At 40.7% G+C, this 23,112-nt stretch overlaps 1 protein-coding gene across 1 annotated transcript in view; it reads left to right on the forward strand.

Moving 5' to 3' along the window:
* Nucleotides 1-22,771, forward strand: part of SH3BGRL2 (SH3 domain binding glutamate rich protein like 2) — a 38,288-nt gene extending 15,517 nt beyond the window's left edge. The window contains exons 2-4 of the mRNA XM_086744501.1: nt 4,841-5,026; nt 21,289-21,369; nt 22,524-22,771. Of these exons, the coding sequence (XP_086600627.1) occupies nt 4,841-5,026; nt 21,289-21,369; nt 22,524-22,538 (282 nt within the window). The 3' untranslated portion in view covers nt 22,539-22,771. The remainder of the gene's footprint in view (nt 1-4,840; nt 5,027-21,288; nt 21,370-22,523) is intronic.
* Nucleotides 22,772-23,112: the final 341 nt, after the last annotated feature.

The following is a 23,112-nucleotide window of genomic DNA, read 5'->3' on the forward strand; positions in this document are numbered from 1 at the left end:
GCTTCTGCTGAGCCATTTTCTTAGGGTGCGGTTTTGCTACTGATATAAACTGATGAGATTGTGGTGCTGACATTATTGATGCTCCTTTCCTTGTTCCCTTGGTTCCTGCATTATGCTTGTGCAGGGAAAGCTGCAGGAGCTGCTTGGCAGGAGGGAGGAACACTGCGGCATCTCAGGGACAGCCAGCGGTGAGATCTGCTTAGCTGTATTGTCAAACTGCACCCTAAAGGTGCCCCTGCCAAAAAATGCAATACTGAGTTTTCAGCTGAGTCAGTGAGTGGGTAACGTGGCTGCTGCCGTTCTGGAGTAAGGGCAAAGGTCTGGAAAGAGCAGGAGGGGAACCAGCAGGACCATCTCTGTCTGATAATGTGCCTGCTTTGTCCCATTTTTATTAACTGCTGATTAAATAAAGCAGAGAAGTTCTCTTTAATCACGGTTATTTCACAGTTCCTATTAATACTGCTGCTTGAGTCATCTTTCCTATAGTATCTGATTTTGCTAAGCTTCTGGTCAAGTCTGGACATGGTTTGTGATGGTAACATTCTTATTCTGCTGTTAAATGAGTGATAGGATTTATCGTTTTACCAGAGATCACTGTTCAGGTTAGCTGGGAGATCTATTCCTTGCCCCCTGTATTAGTTGTGTGCGAAACAGAAATCTTATGTGTTTTCAGTCTAGCCAAAGATATAGAAAGTAAAGTGGATGAAAGCTGAAAGTGAAACTAATTCTGAACAGAAGCAAGCAAATATTTTAAGTGTCGGCAGTTAATTAACTATGAGAACAATTTACAAAGACTGGCAGATTCTCTGTTATTATCAGTTCAGAGCTTAGGGGAAAAAAATCCAAAGAAACTCTTTACTCTAAGAGGAATTAATTCAGGGATGCTGAAGGTCAGAATGGATAATCCCAGTGGTCCCACCTGGCCTGGCCTGAGGATATCTTTGAAGTATTTCTCCGAACCAGCCTGGAAGTGTGTCCTCCTGTTACCTGTTGCAAATCGATATAAAGGAATGAAAACTAAGGGAAAAAGCTGGGCTACTTTAGCTGCAATAGACTTTCTTTGTAAGTTGAGCAACTGAACAAGTGATTAGCTCATTTTAGCAGTTCAGTATGTCAAAATGGACATCCTATTTTCCTGGTTTTTAATCCTAAAAGAAGACCAGCTTCAAGTACTGGGATAAAATAGAGCTATGTCTGGGAGTTTTTTCCTATCTTACTTTTGTGAATAAAAATACAGATTAACAATAAAACCAAACACAGAGAAATAATGTTCAGAAAACAATCAACCTGCTAAGAATATGGGAGACAAACATCAAATTATAATAGTAGACTCTTAGCTCTATCAGAGTTTTCTTCACCATGTTAAAGATGTATTAGGATTATATTATGTAGAGACACTGATTTTGTTTCAAAGCCAGTGTTACTGCTTAATAAAAGAGATGATATTGCCTGTTTCTAGTTGTATTTATGACTAATACTCTTTCATGACTCTTCCTTTTTTAAAATTTTCATTAAATAAAAAAAAATCAACATCATACTACCTTTTTGAGATTAGATAAATTGGATGTATATGGAAGCTGTGCTCTCTTTTATGGAATAAAATGAAATTAAATTAAGTGGGGAACGTGTTTTCCTCTGAAACTTCACAATGGATATCTATTTTGATGATATATCTTGCAGTGTCTTCTGGTGTGCTGAAGCCTATTAAAACCAAAATATTTTCATGCTAAAGCAGTCTATCCTGTGAGAATACAGATGCTTTCCCAAAGCGGTGTATGAATAGCCACGAAGTGACTTTTTCTGAACGTGGTACCTCTGATTCTATGAATACTCTTTTCAGGTTCCTTTCAGTTGCATCACGCTGTGGAAACCTTACAAGCAACAAGGTACAAGCTAAGTTTTAGAAAGAGGACTCAAGTATCCACCTCCATAGTTTGTCAAGTGAGGATGTATTTTTCTCTATTGGTGCCCTTGACAGGAGCTCAGATCCTCTGCGTAGGCTAGTGAGGAGGGGAGAATTGATGCTGCTCTTTGTGCCATGTTGTCTTTGTTCAGTGTTTCATGTGGTCAAACACTGGAAGTTTTCAGAGCTCAGAGCAACCACAGATGAGAGCTGCAGGCAGGACTGTGAGGCTGACGCGCTCCTGCGGCACAGATCCAGTTGTAGAGGAGGACAAAGGTCCTGTGGTTTTCTTGGGGAATAATCAGCTGGCTTCTGTTGTGGCAGATGCTCTGAGCATCAATCTTAAACAACACGGCGTAATTTAATAGGATTTTTAATGTAATTAATGCTCTTGTTTCAGTGTGCAGACTTGAATCATATCACTTGGGGGAGGAGAAGATGCAACTTTTTTGGCTAAAAATTTTCAGGGCATTTTGTTTAAATTTATGCAGCTGGCACATCCACAACTGATAACTCATGCAGATGTCATGGAGAATTGCAAGGCTTCTGGCTAAAAAATAAAAAACAACCCCCAATTTATTTCACTTCAACGTCTTAATTAGTTTTAAAAAACTAAAAGGGAGATATTAGGAAATGTGGGTTTGTGGGAGAATTCTTATGGTATGAACAGTAAAATATTAGGGACCTGGTTAAATCTGAAGTGTGTTTAAACTTGTGCCCAGTATACAGACTGCTGGAAGACAGCAGATGAAAATGGGTAAATATTTTTATTTACCGTGTACTGGTACACGGGCAGGGCCTGGGCAATGGAGCTCTCTGGTGCTCTCAAACTGTTAGAAGAATGGCTGCTGGCACAGACAGCTTTGGCCAAGGATAACTTACAGTCTCATAAACAGTTTGTGGCCATGATTTGGGTGTTACAGCATGCCAGGAATCATTCCCAGTGTACGGTTTGCATGCAGCCACTCCAAGAGGGTGCAGGTTTAATAAACTTGCCCAGATGATGCCATTTGTCCTCAGGGCCCAGGCACTGTGTAGTTTGCTAGTTGCTCTGACTACTGCAGCTGGTCAATGCTGTAGGAGGGAATTCACGCTGGTTTTAGCAGTAGTATACTATAAGGAAATGACCTCTCCCATGCATTATTTTAGACGTCCCATTTCTGTTTGAACAGATCTTTAATATTCGTGTTAAGAAAATCTCAGTCTCTGACTCTTTTGAGCCTCTCCTGCTGTTTTTTTTTTTGGTGAAAGACAGAAGAAAAGATTTCCGTCTTTCACCTCTACATTGACAACAGAATTTGTCTTTGCAGATTTTAGGGAGACAGTAAAAGGCATGTTGGCTTTGGTACCAACAGTGGTGATGATGTGGTAATTTTGCTGTTGTTGATAATGCAGTATTTGCACACAATTTTAGGAGCTGCCTTCTGTATGAAAAGTGATCCTTTTACATATGCCTAAGAAACCCCACCAGTATGTGTAAGAAAAGGAAAAGAGAGACACAAAGTTACTACGCAGCCCACTTCTTAAGAAAGACAGTAATCATTTAAGAGTCTTTGCAGTTTCTTGGGATGCCTGCCCTCTTATTTCAAGGAAATGATTCCATCAGCATATGGAATATATGCTGGAATATATACTTCCTCCTGAAGTTATGTATTTGTGTGGTGCATTTAGGTAGACAGAATGAGTTGTGTGACAAGAACAACTAGCACATGTACTTTAAAAGTCCTCTGATTTCCAAACAGTGTCTAGGTCAGATGATACCCACAGGCATGATTCATCCACCTGGGCTTTATGCCAGTCAGCAACTGCCTGGATCTGACACTCCAGGAATACTGTAAAATTATTAAAGCGGTGGGGTTTTTTTTTCTTCAAATAATGCTGTAGATGATAGCTGTAAAAAATGCAGCATAAAATTTATAGTTCCTTTCTGAAATAATTAATTTTATTAAGTAGGTGCTAAAATACAGTATGGACTGAAGAGAACGCAGAGCAGATTGAACTGAATGAGCCCAGGTAGCTTTCCTTGGCTCTACAGACTTTGAAATCAAAGGTTGCTATCTGGGTATCAAGTCCTGTTTGAGACAGAAGTAGTTTTCACCTGAGTATATCTGCTTAAAGCCCAGGTAGCTGTTAAGGATTGATCTTAGTGAACTGCAGCGAGCTGAAAAATGCCAGTGTTCTGCTTCTGTTAGGCTTTTGTACAAAGATTATAATCTCCTCGAGGGGCAGAAACCCCATACATTTAATACAAACCTCAGGCATTTTTTTGTAATGAAGTTAAATTTCAAGAGATGAGATCATGCTTATTTTTAGGCATGTCTGTTATGCAGGCAGACACTCTTAATTAAAGATTCAACAAGCCTTGTTCAGGGAACCATCAAGCTGCATTTTTAAAAGCTGTGTAGGTGTCTGGAAAAACAAAAATTTGTGTAGCTGGGGTGAGGGTTTTTAGGCTATACCAACATGTTTATCTCAATGAAGACTTGTAACAGTAGATTCTTCTGGGGCTTGCTAGGTTGCTTACCTTGCATTTCTAGGTGCCTGTATACTTTAAAAATGTAGGTTCTAATGACTTTGAAAACAAGCGACCTCTTTTAACTCCCACTCCTGAAGAGTTCCATACAGCTTATTTTTTTAAAGCATCTTTAGAGAGTAAAGGCTGAAATTCCTATAGTTGAAGTGAAGAGACAGCCCTATAGAAATAAGATAAGGAAGTCTAACCTTTGCCAATTTGTAAAGAAACAACAGTGTTTAACTTCTATGAACTTAAAACTGAAAACAAATTCTCTCCTTTGTCTTCCTGAGTTTGTGACTTACCATCCTGTGAAAGTGGGATTGGAGAGAAGGAATGTTCTCAGGTTTGTAAGCATGTCAGGATTATGGTGGACTTGCTCTGAGTATTGTGGTTCTTTTTTTTTTTTTCTCTCTTTCGTGTAGATAAAGAAGAGGCAGCAAGATGTGGTGAGGTTTCTGGAAGCCAATCGCATAGAGTTTGAAGAAGTGGATATCACAATGTCAGAGGAGAAAAGACAATGGATGTATAAAAATATTCCTGAGGATAGGCAACCTGCACAAGGCAATCCACTGCCCCCACAGATATTCAGTGATGATCGGTACTGTGGAGTAAGTAGCTGTTACGGTTGTCAGTGAATGATATATTAATATACCCTGTTGGCCATTTAAAAAACTGGGACTTGCTGTTGAGCTTTCTCTAGTAGTACCTGAATTAATGGTGACAGTTTGGGGCAATAGGAGCAGATGATGATCATACTGTGAAAATTCAGATCATTCATCTGTAAATCCTAAAGTTGTCTTCAGCTGATGGATTCCCTCCATGAATGTAAGAATTTGTAATGTCACAACTACAACCTGTTGATGATGAAGTCCCTTGTGAGACCACTATAAGCTGGGGATTTATGGTTTTCTTGCTACTTGGGTCTAGTCCAAGCATAAAAATTCAGAAGGAAATCTTTGGCACAGTAAATGAGAACATTCATCTCAACCCGTGAGTTTTCGTTTCTTCCCAATTCTCTCCCCCATCCCGCTGCAGAGGGGGAGAGGGAGGATGAGCGAGAAACTGTGTGGTGACTTGGGCTAAACTACAACATTTGTATTGGCCTTACTTGTTTGCCTCCGCAGTGTAACTCGTATCTTCCTACTTCCAGGTAAGAAATGTCAGTTAAAGAACTCTGTCTGGGACATGGAAGGGGTTTTGACCCTGACTTACGGAGCAGCCCCTCACATTTACGTTGTTCTATGTGATTTTTAGTTTGCCTGGGAAATACAATGTTTAAAGGTCTGGTTTCCTACCCTTTCAGCTTGTCTTTATAGCATGTTTTAACCTAGCCTTAGAAATTGTTGTTTGGAGTTAGCGAGGAAGAAGATGTCATGAAACATGTGAGATGATCTCGTTAATCTGTCTGCCCAGCTGATAGCTGTTTTGGTTGAGCAGAGTTAATCCTATTACTAGACCTCACTGTCAGCATGAACATTTTTAAAGAGCAAACATGCTTTGAAATAAGCTGTATTTTCTAGGATGAAGGAAGAAGTATGTGCAGGATCTCCAACATTTGTCAGTTAGCCTGCTGCATTAGTTAATGAAGTTCTTAGGTAATAGAGTGGATGGAAAACGTTCAGCAGGAGGCAGAGGAGGTCAGTGCTGGAAAGAGGGTTAAAATACACAATTAGATGAAGTCAGCAGATATTTAACATCTTGTCTGTCTTTGTCGTTTCCACAGTGAGTGTTTTCATATGTTTATCTTGCCATAAATAACAAAAGAAAAATTGTTATTAAATAACTTAAACTGAAGAAAATACCCACCTAGTTTTCTGTTAGTTGAGTTAGTGAAAATTGTAGCTTACCGTTCCTGATTTGTGTCCAGGCAATTTCTAATCCAATTTGCTCTATTACCAAAGACTGACTCTTTTTCTGCCTGCCAGTTCTGCAGTCTCACCAGGAAACTGCCTGTGTACTTATTCTGGCTTACACGTTGTTACTGGCAATACAGACTGATTGAATTACAATACAAACTGGTCAGATCCATTACCGTTCATCTAAATGGATGAGAGCTAGGCAAAGCAAAACAAAGTAGGTACAATTTTTATTTTACTCATATATTATTTCAATAGGGGTTTACAAGCATATGGTGTACAAGCCATGACTCAATGTTGTGTTCATAGCCATGCTATTTTTTCTGTGTTAGTAAAAGCATTAATAGATTTTTTTTTTTTCCCCCTCCTCATTTTCTCTTTAGTAGAGAGAAAATTAGTTTTCTGAGGTGCACTCCCCAATTTTTCAGTAACAAATTCTGCTAATGGATTTTGAAATAAAGTACTCTGCGAGAACCATTTATTGATTTATTATCAGCAACAAGATAAGAGCTGTGAGCACAGAAGAACACGAGTTGTTTTACTGATAATCCAATGCTGTGTCATAGCACTGACACTATGATGATTTACCTATTTTTATGACTTTAGAAAAGTCCTTTTCCTGAGGTAAGAGCAACCCACGCTGTCTCTCCCAGCCACTGTTCTCCACAGCAGAGAGGCTTTGCCCACTTGACTTGTTTGATCATGGTGATGTTTTGCATTCATGGATAACCTGTTCAATGGCTTCAGTGGTCAGGTCCGCCTCTCGATCACAAGCCCATCTATACATTGCATCTCTTCCTAGGTGTCCTGATGTGTCGTGGGCCCACTGAGCTATGAATAGATTGCCCATATGTTGCCAGTCCAAGTCCACCTTAGCCAGTTCAGTTCTGGCAGCTTGGTTTACTTGCTCCTTGTTGCCGCGATCTTCAGTGGCATGGCTCTTGGGCATGTGAGTAACTGCGTAATGTACTTTTACAATGAGGTTCTTTAACCAAGCAGGAGTGTCTTGCCATAATGCAGCAGCCCTGATGGGCTTGCCTCTGTGCTGCCAGTTAGCCAGCTTCTCTTGCTGTAGCCACCTCGACAGGGCATTTGCTGCCATCCATGAGTCAGTGTAGAGATAGGATACTGGCCACTTGTCTCTTTTGGCAATGTCTAGGGCCTGCTGGATGGTTTTAACTTTTGCGGATTGACTCAATTCACCTTGGCCCTGTGACAGTTTCGGTGATTTGTTTTGTGGGACTCCACACAGCAGCTTTCCTCTTCCAGTGTTTTCCTACAATATGACAGGATCCGTCAGTAAATCGAGCATACAGTTTTTAATTTTCTGGTAATTTATTATATAATGGGGCCTCTTTGGCATGAATCACCTCCTTGGGTGATGCTTCAAAAAGTCTGCCTTCTGGCCAGTCCATGATCTCTCCTTCCTGCTCTCCTTTAGGAGGAACCTCTGTCTCCTTTGCTAACTGGGTTGACCTGTGCTTCCACTGTTTCTTCTTGACTGCAGGAACAACTGTTGTGGTTGAGGGTTGGGTTTCCCATTTAGCCACAGTGTCTTTTTGTATGTCCTCAGATCCAGAGACTCTCACAGTGTCTGTTTCTGTGTTCTCAGATTCAGAGACCCTCTCATTCCTTTGAGCATAGGCATAGGCCTACCTCAGGCCCCAACACAGTGCTGGAAGTTGTGTCTTTACCATATATACAAGGCATCCTTCCTGCAAGTGGTCTGCCAGTTCAACAGGATTCCGCATCTGCGCAGGAGTGAAGTCCCAAACCACTGGAGATGGAAACTGCTCTAGGCATCTGCCCAAATTCTCCCACACACCTTGCTACCTGGGAATTGGTTGCCTCAGGGCACGTTCCTGTGTGGCATTCCCAACTGGTGGCATTCCCTTATGAAAAGCCAAAATCAACGCCACTGCACACACCAGTGGAACCTTCTGGTTACATTGGGTGTTCAAGAACTTGAAGGGTTTCCACAAGGGTGGGAAACGTCTGTCCTGGAGGAGAAGAGGAAGATGCAATTCTTAATTTCCTCCACAAAGTGGGTCCTAGAGAAGAGGAGAAAGGTATAATTGCTAGTAGTCTCCACAAGATGCTTCCCAGAGTACTGAGATGGCAGCAGTGCAGGGGGCAAATACCAGATTAGGCTCAAGGCTAGTGCTGTTATTGTGGCTCTCCCAGACAAAGCAAAAGAAAGTGATAAACAACACGGCAAACAGCAAAAGCTGAAAAGAGCCATTAACAAGCTCTCGAGTTTGAGGTACAGGAAGAAAGGGAGCTAGCAGCAGAGCAACTGAGAGAAAAAGCAAATCAGCATCAAGAACAAGCGTGACCAGCAACACCAAGTAACAGCCTGCCAAGTAGCAGGTAAACAGGTATAAAAGCTGTAAATTCAGCCTAGCACACTTATCAAATTGTTGTTACCTTGAACCTTTTGGAGTCCCTATTCAAGAGCCAAAAATGACTGTTGCGGGTTGACCAGCCAGCAGCCACACAGATGCTTGCACCGCCCCAATTCCCTAGCAGCATAGTGGAGAAAATAGGGAAAGCAAAAGCAAGAGAACTCATGAGTTGAGACAAAGGCAGTTTAATAGTGAAGGAGAGGGAAAAAAAACCCCAAGTGATGCAAACGCCATTACTCACCATCTCCCGAAAGCAGACCGATGCCCAGCCAGTCTCCGAGCAATGGCTACCTTGGAAGATGAACACTCCCTGTTTTTTTATGAGCATGATATTAATACGGTATGGAACATCCCTTTGGCCAGTTGGGGTCAGCTGTCCCAGCTGTGTCTTCTCCCAGCCTCTTGCCCACTCCCAGCCTACTCTCAGGGGCTGGCAGGGAGGAGCAGAGTGAGAAACAGAGGAGGCCTTGATGCTGTGCAAGCACTGCTTGGCAGTAACCAAAACACCGGTGTGTTATCAAGGCTGGTTTAGTCACATATCCAAAACACAGCACCATAGGGGTTACTGTGAAGAAAGTTAACTCCATTCCAGCTGGACCCAGTAAAAAAGGAAAGGTGAAGACTGTAGCTCGTTATTCTAAGTTTTCACTAAGTCCTGTGCTTTCAAGGTTACAGAAAAATTTCTAAATGCTCCACCTTCCATTGTGAATTTGTTTTACACAGCCAGAGCAGTGATTTTGTGTGTGAGTTATTAAAATTTTTCTAAGTACTGCTGGTAGGATCCAACATAGTACTAACTATTCAGTATCCTGCAGGTTAAAAACACTTTTTAAAAGTGTTAATTACCTGTCCTTACTTAACTATTACATACTGTTACCTTTCTTGCACAGACTGTGGAAAATCCAGACAGATGGAGAGATCACTGCGGACTGGTGCTTTAGGGCCAGATTCACAAAGGAACTATAGCATGATGCCAAGCACTGAAATGTGTAAATTTTGGGCATGTGGCTTCTGGAATGGAATTTGCAGCCCCCAGCGAGGGCTCGAGCTTCTTCACGTGGTATGTGGGGAGCCATAGGTGCGTATATCCAAACAGGAACTGCAGTAGCCAGAATACTGGACATGGAGAGCTCTTAAAGCAGCAAGTGAGAAATGCTGGAGAAGTGATGTCTGAAATTAGGCCTATGCCTCACACCTCCCTCTTCTGCTTTCTCTGAAATCTCCACAGTCGAATACACAACTCTTCTTAGACTTGAAGAGCCTCCTGGATTGGAAATCTCCACTTCCCAGTGAACTGCACTCTAATTTTAACCTCACAAAGCTGGAAGTTAGCACTTTGAAGCAGTGACAGTTTTATATGCAGAAATCTGCCACTGGTGTGAGATCGCCTGAAATTTAGGCCAACCAAAATTAAAAGGAAATCTGTTTCCAGGTGGGAGTTTGAGCTGAAGGGAAAATATTTACATAACAGGCTGACTCTTTTTTTTTGTTGTTACTGGTTTGTTTTTTTTTTTTTTTTTTTCCTGGAAGCTGCTCTGATGGTTTGGAGTGTTAGGGTAAGCCCTGATAGAGTGTGTCGTGGGCACAGCAGTAGAGACAGAGATATTTGATATTTATTGTCCCTCCTTGAAATTTAATATATGGATATCAACTCCATCAACAGTGAAGGCCTATAGAAAGAAAGAAAGAAAGAAATAAAATAGGCTGCTGAAAGAGGTGGATTGTTGTCGAGAAACTGCTCAGTGCACAGGCGATTACTGTGGCACTGATTTCTTTGCACTGTTAAGTATCAGTCTCTTCTGGTTTTTTTTAAAGATCCTGGAAAGATTCACACACATTTCTTTTTCTTCTTTTTTTTTTGATGTGTCAAATGACAAATCGGTAACTACTCACTGATATGAGAAAGAAGAGGAAAGAGGGGTTAAGAAAACTGGCAAGGGGCCACCTCAGGCTTTCCGCCTTGACCTGTCATTGGGGAGTTTGTCATTCTTGAGCCTACAGATACAGAGAGCTTGAACTCTCTGGATCCTCAAGCAATGTGGCAGAATTCACTTTAGCACACCTGCTGTAGTGTGTTTACTTCAGGAGCTAGGGCAGCTGTGAGGCTGATTTGGTATTCAGCAAGTCTACATTTGGTTCCCTGCATCCTTAGAGGTGTCATACCTGACTCCCTTAGCATCGTGGTGGTCCAGGTCTCTCTTGAGATGAGCGATAATCTCACTGGATAAAAGTTGGTGTGAATTGCTCAGAGATTGTGTAACAGCTTTAGTGATTGATGATGATGAAACTTTCTTGATTAATTATTTTTTCCATCAGAGGTACAGTTTTGTGTATGGCCAGTTTAAGCTGTTTGTTTGAAATCGTTCTTAACTACCTTTTGCAGTTGCACTGGAGTAGTTTGTGGCTCACAAGTGTCCACAGAACCTAGGCCAAGTGTGAGTGACTTGGGGCCAGTGACATAGCACTGTTTATCTTCCTGATAAACCCTTTTCTCAGGCAAGGAATATAGAAGGCAAAGCTGGCATTGGAAAGCACCCTCTGCCCGTTGGGGTTGCCAACGTCTTCTGCATGTTGGCAAGGTCTGTATGGTTGTAACTTAAGTCTATGCCTGTGCTTTTACTGTCCACTTCTGCACTGCTTTTCTGTGTCTTGGAGCAAAAAGCTTTAGTTCTGTGTGATATGTACTTAATAAAAGGAAGCATAGTACCAGAGGCAAAGTGTAGAGTAGCCAGCCTGGACAGTGTTAGAGCTTAAAAATAGAAACTCCACAACTCAGTAAAAATAAAATAATCCAAGAATTTTTTTCTTGCCCAGAGCAGTTAGAATTGGTATCAGTAGTGTCTTAGTGCTGCTGTTTACCCTGTAGTATATTCCTGTTGACCACCACAGTTTTTATTTGGACTCTTTCCTCTCTGCTTTCTAAAGTTCATGAATAGCTGTTTCAAGGTGAAGTATCAGGTAATTTCTTGTAAACCATCCCACCACATAGAGATGATAGCTGTCAAGATTTGATACATCTCTGGAGATAACTTTCTCTGTTTCAGACACTCTCTTTCCTAAATATAATGTTATAGAGTGTTTATGTATTTTTAAGCACTTAAAGATGACCAGTGTAAATTAGAATTGTCACCTTTAGAGGAGATAGTAGAAAATACTGCATTTTTTTTCTTTTAGATTTTTATATTTATTACAGTGATGTTCTGCAGAACATATGAATAATCATTAAGTATGACACAAGCTACTAAAAATTTTGTTTGAATTCCTAATTCTTCTTTGCATGGAATGAAAACTTCCTATTATGCCATACTTTCTTGAAGAGAAGGGGCTTGTTCTTGAAGGCATCATGACTACTTTGGTAGTCTTTTGTAAAGTCTTTTATAAAGGGCCTGGTCTATTAAAATATACTGAGGAAAGAATAAGAAAGCGTACTAGGTGACAGGAATAGCTTGAGGGCACACAGGATATGGATGCAGGATGAAATAAGAAATGCAGTGCACCAATGTTCCACTTGTGGTTGTGCTAATATGATTATGTTCTAAGACACACTTTGAAGATATAGCAAAGTTATAATCCATTTATAAATAAAAATGCTGTTAATACATTGCAGAGCAATTTCTTCTTTCTTTAGTAGACTCACATTTCTGTTCTTCTCTGAAGGAACCACGGAAAACAAAGGAAAGGTTGAAAGATGATTCTACCAGTGTCCAGTTCCTAAAATAAACAAATGGAAGGGGTAAATCTGTTTTTCATTTAGTGCTCTGAGATGTCACCTAATATTGATGTGAGTAAAATGTTCTAAAAGGAAAACAAACAACATGTGGTTGTCGTGTCTCTTGTAAAGTTACAGCTACCTTTGAACATGTCCAAGTGAAAACATGTGCCTGTAGAGCTTCTGTGCAGCACAGTCAATGTGTCTCTTAGCCATAATTTCATGTAAAAGGATGACTACCACAGTGAACTCCCTGATGTTTCTGTCCCTCCCTCTCTCAAACACCTGCCGTGTTCTGAGTGATAAGTGTTCTTATCCAAACAAATTGTAAAATAATGTGATGAGCTGGAAGGTGCACAGAAGGGGGAGGTGGCACCTGTTATCATCCACAGCACTTACTGATTCTACTACTGACTACCCCTGAATATTCCCCTGCCCCAAATGGGCACTGTGCCAATTTGGGGTCCTCAATGCTTGGATGGGAGAAGCCACTTCTGCACTTGGACTCCCTGTCCTAGAGGTGAGGGTATCGGTTCTTAGATAGTCAGTGTCTGTGTACCCTGTCACAGTTGCTGAATGAATGACAAACATCACATCAGCCTGAGTTTGTCCTGTACTGTCCAAACAATAGAGCTGTAGCTGACATCTGCTCCCTTTTATTAAAGCCTTTGTTTTTGGAAGCCTGCAACAAGAGATTAGTGAAATAAACATCTGGCCCTTAGGAGAGGAGTAACAGGTTGCTTTGCAGAGTCAATTGTCTAAGCTCTTCAAAAATCCTGCCCAGAGATCGTATCAGAAGGTTAGCTAATTGAAAACTGTCATGTTTAGACTCCTGTGTTGTGCAGACAAGATCTTATTTTTGTGCGTTTATGTAATATTAAAAAAACCCACACATGCACGCACACTTGTTCTCCAAGGAGAGCTGTGCTGAGTAAGAGCTTTCCATTGTAATCCTAATCAGATCAGTAGATGAGTGTCATCTGCCCTAGAGAACTGGACTGCCCTTTTTGGGAAGGATGCTCACAGTTCATTCTCTGTGGCGTACAGTGTTAACTCAGCCAGCAGCAGGGCGCTGATTTAATGCATTTAAGTTACGAGTTTCCCAATGTTACTTGTAAGAGCAATTACCTTGCCCCTTTTATAAGAATTGAGAGATCATGATCATGTATTTAAAAATTGTTGCCAAAGAGAAGAGAATTCAAACAGCATGCCGATAGACTTATCTTTGAGTGCTCTCCAATAATTAGTGCATTTAAAAAAAATCTGTATAAAAAGCAGTGCAAACAATATTTGAGCAGGTTCCTTGTTTTTCTGCTCCTTGATGTGGTAAGCAATAAGGATTTGTCTGAGATGTCTAACAAGCTCGCTCTTGTTGCAAGCTAAAAGCAAACAGTAACAAAGCCAACTTGCTATTTTGAAGAAACTTACTGGCAAGAATTTTATTCACAGTTACTGTCTTTGAAACTTCATTAGATACAAAGTTCTCCTAATCTCAGTTACAGTAGTGGATAGACAGTGTCTGCATAATTGCTAATTGTAAATGAAATCTACTTTGTGTTAATGTTTTACTTTGACCGAATGCCATCACACTTGTGTTGTGTTCATTGAAGCACAAATAATTATTTATGCTGGTCTGCACTACTGCCAATTTTAAATTTGGTGTGCAGTAAATAGTTTCTCACAGCAGTGACAGTGTTTATTTAAACAAGCCTCAGTGTACCTGCTTAACAAAATGCTGAGCCAAATTAATTATGGCAGTGTCTGTAGTCACATCACTACGGTGATCTGGTTTCCCAGCACCAGGAATACAACACACTTAAAGCCTCCACATCACAGTTGGGATACTGCTACTCCTGTAGCCAAGTTGAGCTTTGTGAACTTTGCAGAGAAGGGATTTCTAAGGAGGAGAGAATTCTCAAGGACCAACAGTTTTCCTGCTGAAGAAGATTGGCATAAACCCCACATGAATGCCAGAAGGAGATAAGGCATTTGTGTCATAATGAGAAGTTAATTTCAGATTTCATGAATGCTTGTCCACTATCTCAAAGAGTAAGTTGCTTTTACTTCACTGCAGAATTTGGGCAGTGGATGGCTGTTGGGATTTCTGCAGAATCTAGACATTAAGAGAATTCTCCTGCCTTTGATTAATCTGCCTTTAAAGAGGTACAAAGCATCGCAGCACCTTTTGGTTTCAAGATGAACTGCAGGACTCAGATCTTGAAAACAAAGCTATCTAAGTGTGAGGTTTGGGTTTTTGTTTTTTTTTTTGCTTTTACTAGCATAGGTGAACAATATCACTTGACTTTGATTATTTTAAAACTTTGTGTAAGATACAATTTAAGATAACACAAGTAGCCTTAATTGTGTGAGACTGAAGGTCTGCCTAGCCCAGTTTTTTCCCAACAGTGTCCATAAGCATATGCCTAGGAAAGACTACAAGCAAGTCAAGCATATAAAATACTTCTGTTGAGCATTCTCCCTGTCTCTAGCTATTTTTTTTTAAACAAATACAGCTTTAATACATTTAGTAATTCTTATTACATTTCTCTTCCATGAACTTCAGCCTCCTGGTGAAACCATGTAACCATTTAGCACCCTTAGCGTGCTTTGGCAATGTGCGCCATGGATCTGCTGAGCTCTGCATCTAGGACCAATCATCCTACCACCACAGTGAGCTTAGCAGCCTTCCTCCCGCTACCATCTGGGGTAACTGCTCCTGAAGACCTTTGTAGCCACAGCCTGCCTCTCTATCCCAGTTTAGAGTCATTCAGCAGGAGCAGGGAAAGAAAAGAAGAGCTTTATGCCATGAAACTTCAGTACAGTTAGCATCACTTATTTTTCGACAAAGGATTCTAGTAGTAAAGCAGAGGGACCGTGTCTTGCTCCAACTACTTGGTGATCAAGCTGCCATTGACTTTAAAGGTGAGGAACCAGGCCTAAAGCAGTCAGATGGCTGTTATTCTGTTAAGAAACCTTTTCTGACTTGGAATAGCTTTTTAATTGCCTTATTTATACTCCTGTCATTTCTCTATCCCCTCAAACCATCCTGAGATATATTTTTTTTCCCTCCTAACTGGCATTTGTTGTTCTCTGTAGCGTTTCATACCCTTGTCTTTGTGCTTTGTCACCCGTATTTTTGTGGCTTTTCAACTTTTCTAGAAGGACAGAGCATCTATGCATCACTGATGATTCATGTCCACTGTCTCTATGTCCCCTTAGTTTTAGTAGCCTTAATCGGCTGCTAATGTTGCCAGAATTTTATATGTTAATAACGTGTAATTAGCAGCTCTGGAAAGCACTACGGATGATGATTTAAAGCAATACAGTCAAAATTCTATTTGTGCACATAGTTGCCTTTTGAAGTGGGGCAGTGGGTGGCAGTTTGCCATGCTAGTATGTTTTTAGATTAACAGCTGCTTTCCAAATGCCTCCAGGGCATCAGTGGGAGCCACTTCCTTGCAGAGGGGCAAGACAGTGCTGCTCAGCCTATCCCAGCAAAGCCACAGTGCCCGCTGGCATGGTAGAGCTGCTTGGCACGGTGGCGAGGCGGTTGTAGCAACTTGCTACCAGCAGTGAAGCCTGGTGCAGAAACAGGGAACCAGTGCCTTGCCAAAACCAAAGCACGGTGGTATCCTTCCTCTGTGGGAGGCAGAGTGTCCCACAGAGTTTACCCAAGTGGAACACGTTGGCTTGCAAGCAAGCTGGGCTTTTGCCTGTGTATGAAGCTCTCGGCTTCCACTGAGCTTGGCACCATTTTCCTTCTTCAGTCTCTGCATCTGCTGCTGGTAGCAGTGGGATGTTCTTTATGTGAGACCAGAATTTTTGTGTCCACGTCCATTGATGTAGTGTCTTTACATGTGGCCCAAATCTGCACAGACTTGGTCTCCATATAAAGGTAAAGTCAAAGGTGAGATGGTTTTGGAACATCTGTTATCTCGTCTGTGTTACAGGGAAAGCCAGGGATGTCCTCTTTGAACTCCTACCACATGCTAAAGCAAAACCAGTGAGTCCTGGAGATCATATTCTTTGAGAACACGTTTCTCAAAAATCTCTTAAGAAACTGCCATACTAAAGCAATTTCTCTCAACATTTATAGGATTCATGCATTTTTAGAATGTTTTCTTCACATTTGAGTATTTTGGGATCATATGTTTTCATTGCAGAGATTAGTAGGAAAATTCTCGTATTTAAAATTTTATCTAAAAGCATGATGTTTCTACACCATCTCCCATGAAAGTATGAAAGTGTCAATAGCATTTTAATATGTTTTGCAATGCAGATATTTCAAAACATCAGGGAAGTTTTTTCTGGTGGATAATCTCTTGCGGTTATTAAATATTCTGCTCCTTTTAAAATGAATCAATCCACTGGGCTTTGTGCTCTTTCAAACATTCTCTTACTTGGTTTAGCTCATTGTTTAACCTTCACAATTTTTTCAGTAAGTGAATCCAGGTTTGATAATCTGTAAAAATGTGGAAAAAAAAACATACTAAATCAGGCTTGGGTACTGCTGGAAGTAAAAATTGATAACTAGCACTTGCAGAAAGCTTTTTGTGATTAAGTCCTAAATTACTTTACAGAGGTTAAAGTAAACAGATGTTCACAGATAATGATGGATTTGCTGAGTCACAAAGTAATTGTCAGAGCCAGGAATGCAGCCTTATTTCTTGTGACACTATTTTCAGGCAGTGAATCCTTCCCTACTCTGTTTTTCTTTCCATTTTTTTTTAACAAAGAGTGAAAAAGCGATGGTCTTAGAGGAGTGACGGTTTTAGAAGTACTAGGATTAGGACACTTCAGGAGAACCCCAGAACTTGAAAATGGGGATGGGAGATGATGACTCACCCACTCAAACAGAGCACCTTCTCTTGGACAAACTGTTGAGACAAACAGGTGTCTGGAGGTTCATGAAAACTGCCTGTGTGCTTAGGAGGAAAGGATGCTCCTGGTGAGGAGTGGAAACAATGTCTATCTTGAGCTGTGCTGCTGCAGAAATGCTCGCAATAGCTGCCTGTCTGCAGGTTGGCTGCTTGTAGTTTACAGGGCTGTAATGAGCATCTTAAGGCAATTTAAACTGTCCTGATATTAAAGAGGTGCCCTTGTTCTTCTTGCTGTGGGCTGTATTCATCCACTGCTCCCCTACCTTCAGCTCTAGAGATTGTGTGACTCACTGGTAGGTGAACCCAGTGGAGAACATCAAGGTTATTTCTCAGGTCAGGCGCTGTCTTCACATGTGGTTGCTTGTATAGCTCCTGTCCCTCTTGGCTCTTCATCTGCTTTAGCAGAATCAGACTGGACCTTTTTCAAGTTTAACAGTGTCCATGAAGTTTTTCAAGTGAAAGGCTTAATCACACATACTTCTGCAGAGCTTCAGTATTACTTATTACTCCTCTAGGTATTCCGTGATTACATTGTCCTCTTTTTGTCCATAGCATTGTTGGGGTTGCTTTCAGTACTATTTCAGCACATGCCATGGTCTAGTTGTGAGATTTGTCTATTTTACTTGGATTTACTTTCTGGCTCTTAGTCATGCATTTACATTAAATCAGAAATTAGCACCAATTCATCACCTTTAATGGTTTTTTAGTTGGTGTAAATGTGTCTATTTCCTCTATTTAATTATATGTTTAATTTCAAGGTTAGGTAGAGCAGACCATACCTATAACTAACAGTGAGGAAACTCAAAACTGTGTCTAATATCTTCATATGTTAGCATTTTAAAAAGTAATGGTAATAGTTTTGTCCTCATAATGATAAGCAGCATCTGTCTGCAAAGTCTGCCTTCCAGTCTGTGATCATGATCATTGTGGGAGATTCTATCTTCCTTTGCTCAGAACTGCTTTTTTTTTCATTGAATTGTTTCATTCCTCTGGCAGTGAAAGCAAATAAACTTGATTCTTCCCATAGAATGAAGTGAGTAGACGGTATTCATTGGAAATTAGGTATTGCACATAGAGAAAACCATGGAACTGAAGACTAGATAGAAGAAATGCACGCACTCTCGCTATCTTGTTCTTGGCACTGGTGAGACCACACGTCAAATACTGTGTTCAGTTTTGGGCCCCTCAGTACAAGAAGGACATTGAGTTGCTGGAGTGCGTCCAGACAAGGGCAACAGACCTGATGAAGGGTCTAGAGCACAAGTCTTACGGGGAGTGACTGTGGGAACTGAGGTTATTTAGTTTGGAGAAAAGGAGGCTCTGGGGAGACCTCATTGCTCTCTACAGCTACCTGAAAGGAGGTTGTAGGGAGGTGGGTGTCGATCTCTTCTCCCAAGTAACAGGTGATAGGACATGAAGGAATGACCTCAAATTGTGTTGGGAGACATTTAGATTGGATATGAGGAAAAAAATTATTCACTGAAAGGGTTGTCAAGCACTGGAACAGGCTGCCGAGGGAAGTGGTTGAGTCACCATCCCTGGAGGTATTTAAAAGACGTGTAGATGTGGTGCTTAGGGACATGGTTTAGTGGTGGACTTGGTAGTGCTAGGTTAATGGTTGAATTTGATGATCTTAAGGGTCTTTTTCAACCTTAATAGTTCTATGATTCTATATATATATGTGTCTGTGAAAGCTGAAAGGATGAGTAGAAGTGAAGCTTTGTCCTGGAATACTGACTTATTGCCCAAGTCTATAGCACAACAATATAGTCATCTTTTAAGAAGGTGACGAGAAAACGCCATCTTAAGAAGAAGGTTTACTCCTTCTATGTATGTCAGCTAATATGTCTGAGGCCTGATGACTGTCATACACTCCTGGTGACCTCTCTGTGTCTTTCAGGGCAGATTCTTTTAGTATAGAGGATTAAGCTGGGAAACCGCCTCGGGACAGCTATGTTGTTTTTTTTTTCTGGGCTGGGGTTATTTGAATGATTATGCAACTGCAAAGTATCACTTTGCTAGGACAGTTGTGCTCACGCTGGTATAGCAGTATGTTATTATGGAAATGCTAGTAAAGCACCTTTGTCTAGTGCACCATAAAGGTTTTAAGATAAATCCTGCACATCTGCAGAATGATTATGGATCTCGTGGGAGGTATATTATCCCTGCAATGGTGACTGTGTATTTTCTGTCCGAACAATCTTTTATTTTAAGTTGGTAGAGAGAAAAAGAAGAGAACGAAGACAAGCAAAGTCTTCATCTACAAGTACACATTTTCCTTACAAAGTTGTATTTCACAAAATACCAACCAACCTTCGGCAAGGACGTAATTTGGTATACCTTATAATTGGGTCTGGCAGGTCGGATGAAGGGATTCACACTACCTTGTGAAGACCCAGAGAATTACTGCGAAGCAGAATGCTTTCCCAGACCATTTTTGCTTCCTGCTTATGATCTGAGAAGCCAAAATGTAAGCAGGAGTGGATATTGGCTAGGCATGAATAAACTCTGGTTGGAAGATAAAAGAAATTTCCTAATCTTTGCATATCCTATGACAGCCTTCCAAGAATAGCCAGGTCAGAGAAAGATTTGTGCTTTTCAATTAGAGCTTCTTCTGTTTATCTTACATGGTCCCCTGTGATTGTGGGGTGGTTTGTGAGCTTACAGGTTCTGGGGAAAGCAGGAGCGGAAAGAGGTAAATGGGCAAGGCACCTGCTACTGGAGAAAAATGGAGGTCCAATTTCAGGGAAAGCACCTGAAACTGTAACAATGAGAGATGAGATCTCGAAAATTAGATAAGAGGTTAAGAGCCAAATAAGTGCTAATTTTGGGGGTCAGGTGCATTGGGAATGACTGTTACACAGATGGGAAGTGTGTGGAGGCACGGAGACTGCCTGTTACTATTCTGTGTTGAAAGCATGTTTGTGCACAGTCAATATTTAAAGGGATTTCTCTTGTTGAATGCTTTCAAGTTAAGCATAACTACTAATCTTAGATATTTAGAGATAATTGCTATGTAGTGATGAGTACATACCTGAAATTTCCTGCCATTTACAGAGTATTTTATGTGCCAGAAGTGGTTAAGTAAGGATTTGCAGTTACATGGTAGAGGAAAAGAGTTTGAACTGGGTGCTTTATTGTTTGCTAGTGGTGATAGAGGAAATCTTTGCCAAACCATGAGGAGAACCCGAAACTTCGCTTCTTGCTATGTGCCAAATCCATTCACTAAACTGTGCTCTGTTTTTTTTTTTTCCTTTTTCCCTTGAAAACTGAATATTGTCAGCTCGTCTGATGATAGAAGAGTAGCAGGTGTCCAATGCAATAAACAAAAGGAAAAGCAGTAGGAACGCTTTGAGATCAGAACCTGCTCTTAAGCAGCTGAAACCTAAAAGGAGCTTAATCATGATAATGAAGCTTGGTTATCTTTCTATGCAACAAGATTCTTTATGGTAACATTTTATATTTAATTATCTGGTTGTTCAAGGCTGAGATACGTTTGCTGATTTCAAAGGATACAATGAAGATGAAGTCTCTGTTCCACCACTGAAGAAATAAGGAGTTCAGCTGCCTTAGAACTTCTTGGAGATTTCCATGTTAGGAAGTATTTTGTGTGCTAACATGCAAATTGGAAACCCAGTCAGAAACTTCTTTGCATTGTTAGGCACTTAAATACCTTTAAAATATACCCACAATAGATTTTCTTTTAATTCAAGTAGTGAAAGGTGTGTAGTTAGAGAATTTATGTGGTTTTCTTTGCCATTGTAGTTGATATCACAGAATCAGAGACTGGTTTGGGTTGGAAGGGACCTTTGAAGATCATCTAGTCCAACGCCCATTGCATGTCATTGCAGTTTAGAATGCTTTTAGGTTTGCATAGGAGAGTATGGATAAGTATCAATATTTTCCTGAGCATTATTACATACCATTCTTTAGTCGAATATGTGGTGTGGTAAGATCAATCAGGAAAACACGAATACAAATATTGACTCATCTTTTTTTTTTTTTTTTCTCTCTCTCTAGGATTATGATGGCTTTTTCGAATCAAAGGAGAGCAACACTGTCTTCTCGTTTCTTGGACTGAAACCTACTTTAGCATCAAAGGTCAGTGTAGTATTGCAGACTTTTCATGGAATTCTTGAAATATTGAGATTGAATTTTCTTTGAACTGAAGGAACTCTGTGTTTGGATGCACCACTCTCTTGATCCATACCTTGTTCATATCGACTTCCTGCTAGTAAAGTAATTGAAGCAGTTGCCATGTAAAGTAAAGCATTTTTAATGAAACCAAGCATATACATGGGAGTTAATCTGAGACAGCAGATGAGTGAAGTTTGAAGAATACATTCTCCTTCACATTATCAATCTAAATTGAAAGCAACAGACTTAATTGTAACAGGAGACAGAACTAGGATCATAATCACTGGACTATCTGCAGCTTATGTCACCAAAGCATCATCTTAGTGGGCCAGCCTGGCAGCATAATGGCTCAACCAAGGCAACATTTATTTATTAGGCTTTTTTTTTTTTTTTTTTTTTTTTTTTATGCTGACATGCTGGAGCAGTCAGGAGTTATATCAACTTTTTGGACAAGAATTCGTTTTTAACACATACGTACATACATACATACAGGTCAGAACACAAAGCCAGATAACGTGTGCCTGCTGAGGGCAGTGTAATAGAGGAGATTTTATTGCCATATGGAAGCTTGTTCAAAGAGACTGTGTGGTGCACCTTTGGGCAGTAGATCAAATACATACGGGAGGGTTTTTCTTCCCTTGGCTACTGTAGGCATGGCTGTGTTTGGTAGTAGTACTGGTTCAGGCCTGAACAATAGCTCTTTGGTATCTATAGAGTTCATCTTCTGCCAGGAATTAATTTATTTCTGGACCCCACGAGGGACAGGAGTGGGAGGGAACCTCAGCAGGGAACCGCAAAAGCAGGTTATTTTGGCAGCCTGCCTCGCTTTGTAGCTTGAAGAACTAGTCCTAGGGAAAAGATTATGTCCTCCTGCAATCAGAAATAGCAGCTTCCACGCAGCTCTGTTCCTGGGAAATAACTGATTGTAGGCCTGGAGGAGTGTCTCTGAACTTGGCCAGATCCCTGCTTCAGTCTGGTAGTACTGCAGACCGATGCATCCTCAGCTGCTGTGTTCCAGGGTTAAGGGCACCTCATTACACAAAGGTCACAGACACAGGAGAGGAGAATGTATTCATAGCATTAATAATATTTTTTCCCCCCTCTTTTCTTTTAAATAGGAGTCAGAACCCTAGAAAACCCGTCTGAAGTATCGCAAGCACATCTCCTGGATGAATGACACTATTCTTCAGCACACAACAGCTTCCCTAATGGATCACTGTGATAGAGCAAACATGCATCATTAGTAGTAGTCTGCTTGCCATGAGTCGGTGCTCTCCAGTAACATGGAGTTAATAACACATATATGACACAGCATTACGGCCGGGCTACTCATCTTCCTTTTAAAAATACTCGTTGTTGGTGTTTCCCTTTTGTCTTTGGATTGCTTTTGCAACTGACGCTGATGTTCTAAAAGACATGTATGTTTGAGAATAAGGAGTGGAAGCGTAGGGCTTCTGTTGTTCATGGGTATACTTCTGTAGTCAAGATTCTTTCCCTTTTTTGATTCTTCCAACTACTGTAGTTGAAATTAGCTCATCATGATAGTTAAAGTGATGGTGATTATTAGAATGTTTGTGCTGGCCATGAGCCAGAAGGTAAAAATTGTCAATCTTAAGATGTCAGTTTAAGCCAATAACTGCTGTATTTTTGTTCTACATTTATTTACTGTGATGTTTATGCTAGATCATGTTTATTGTAGGAGACACG

This window comes from Chlamydotis macqueenii, chromosome 3 (assembly GCF_036417535.1).
Source record: "Chlamydotis macqueenii isolate bChlMac1 chromosome 3, bChlMac1.mat, whole genome shotgun sequence".
Taxonomy (NCBI): Eukaryota; Metazoa; Chordata; class Aves; order Otidiformes; family Otididae; genus Chlamydotis; species Chlamydotis macqueenii.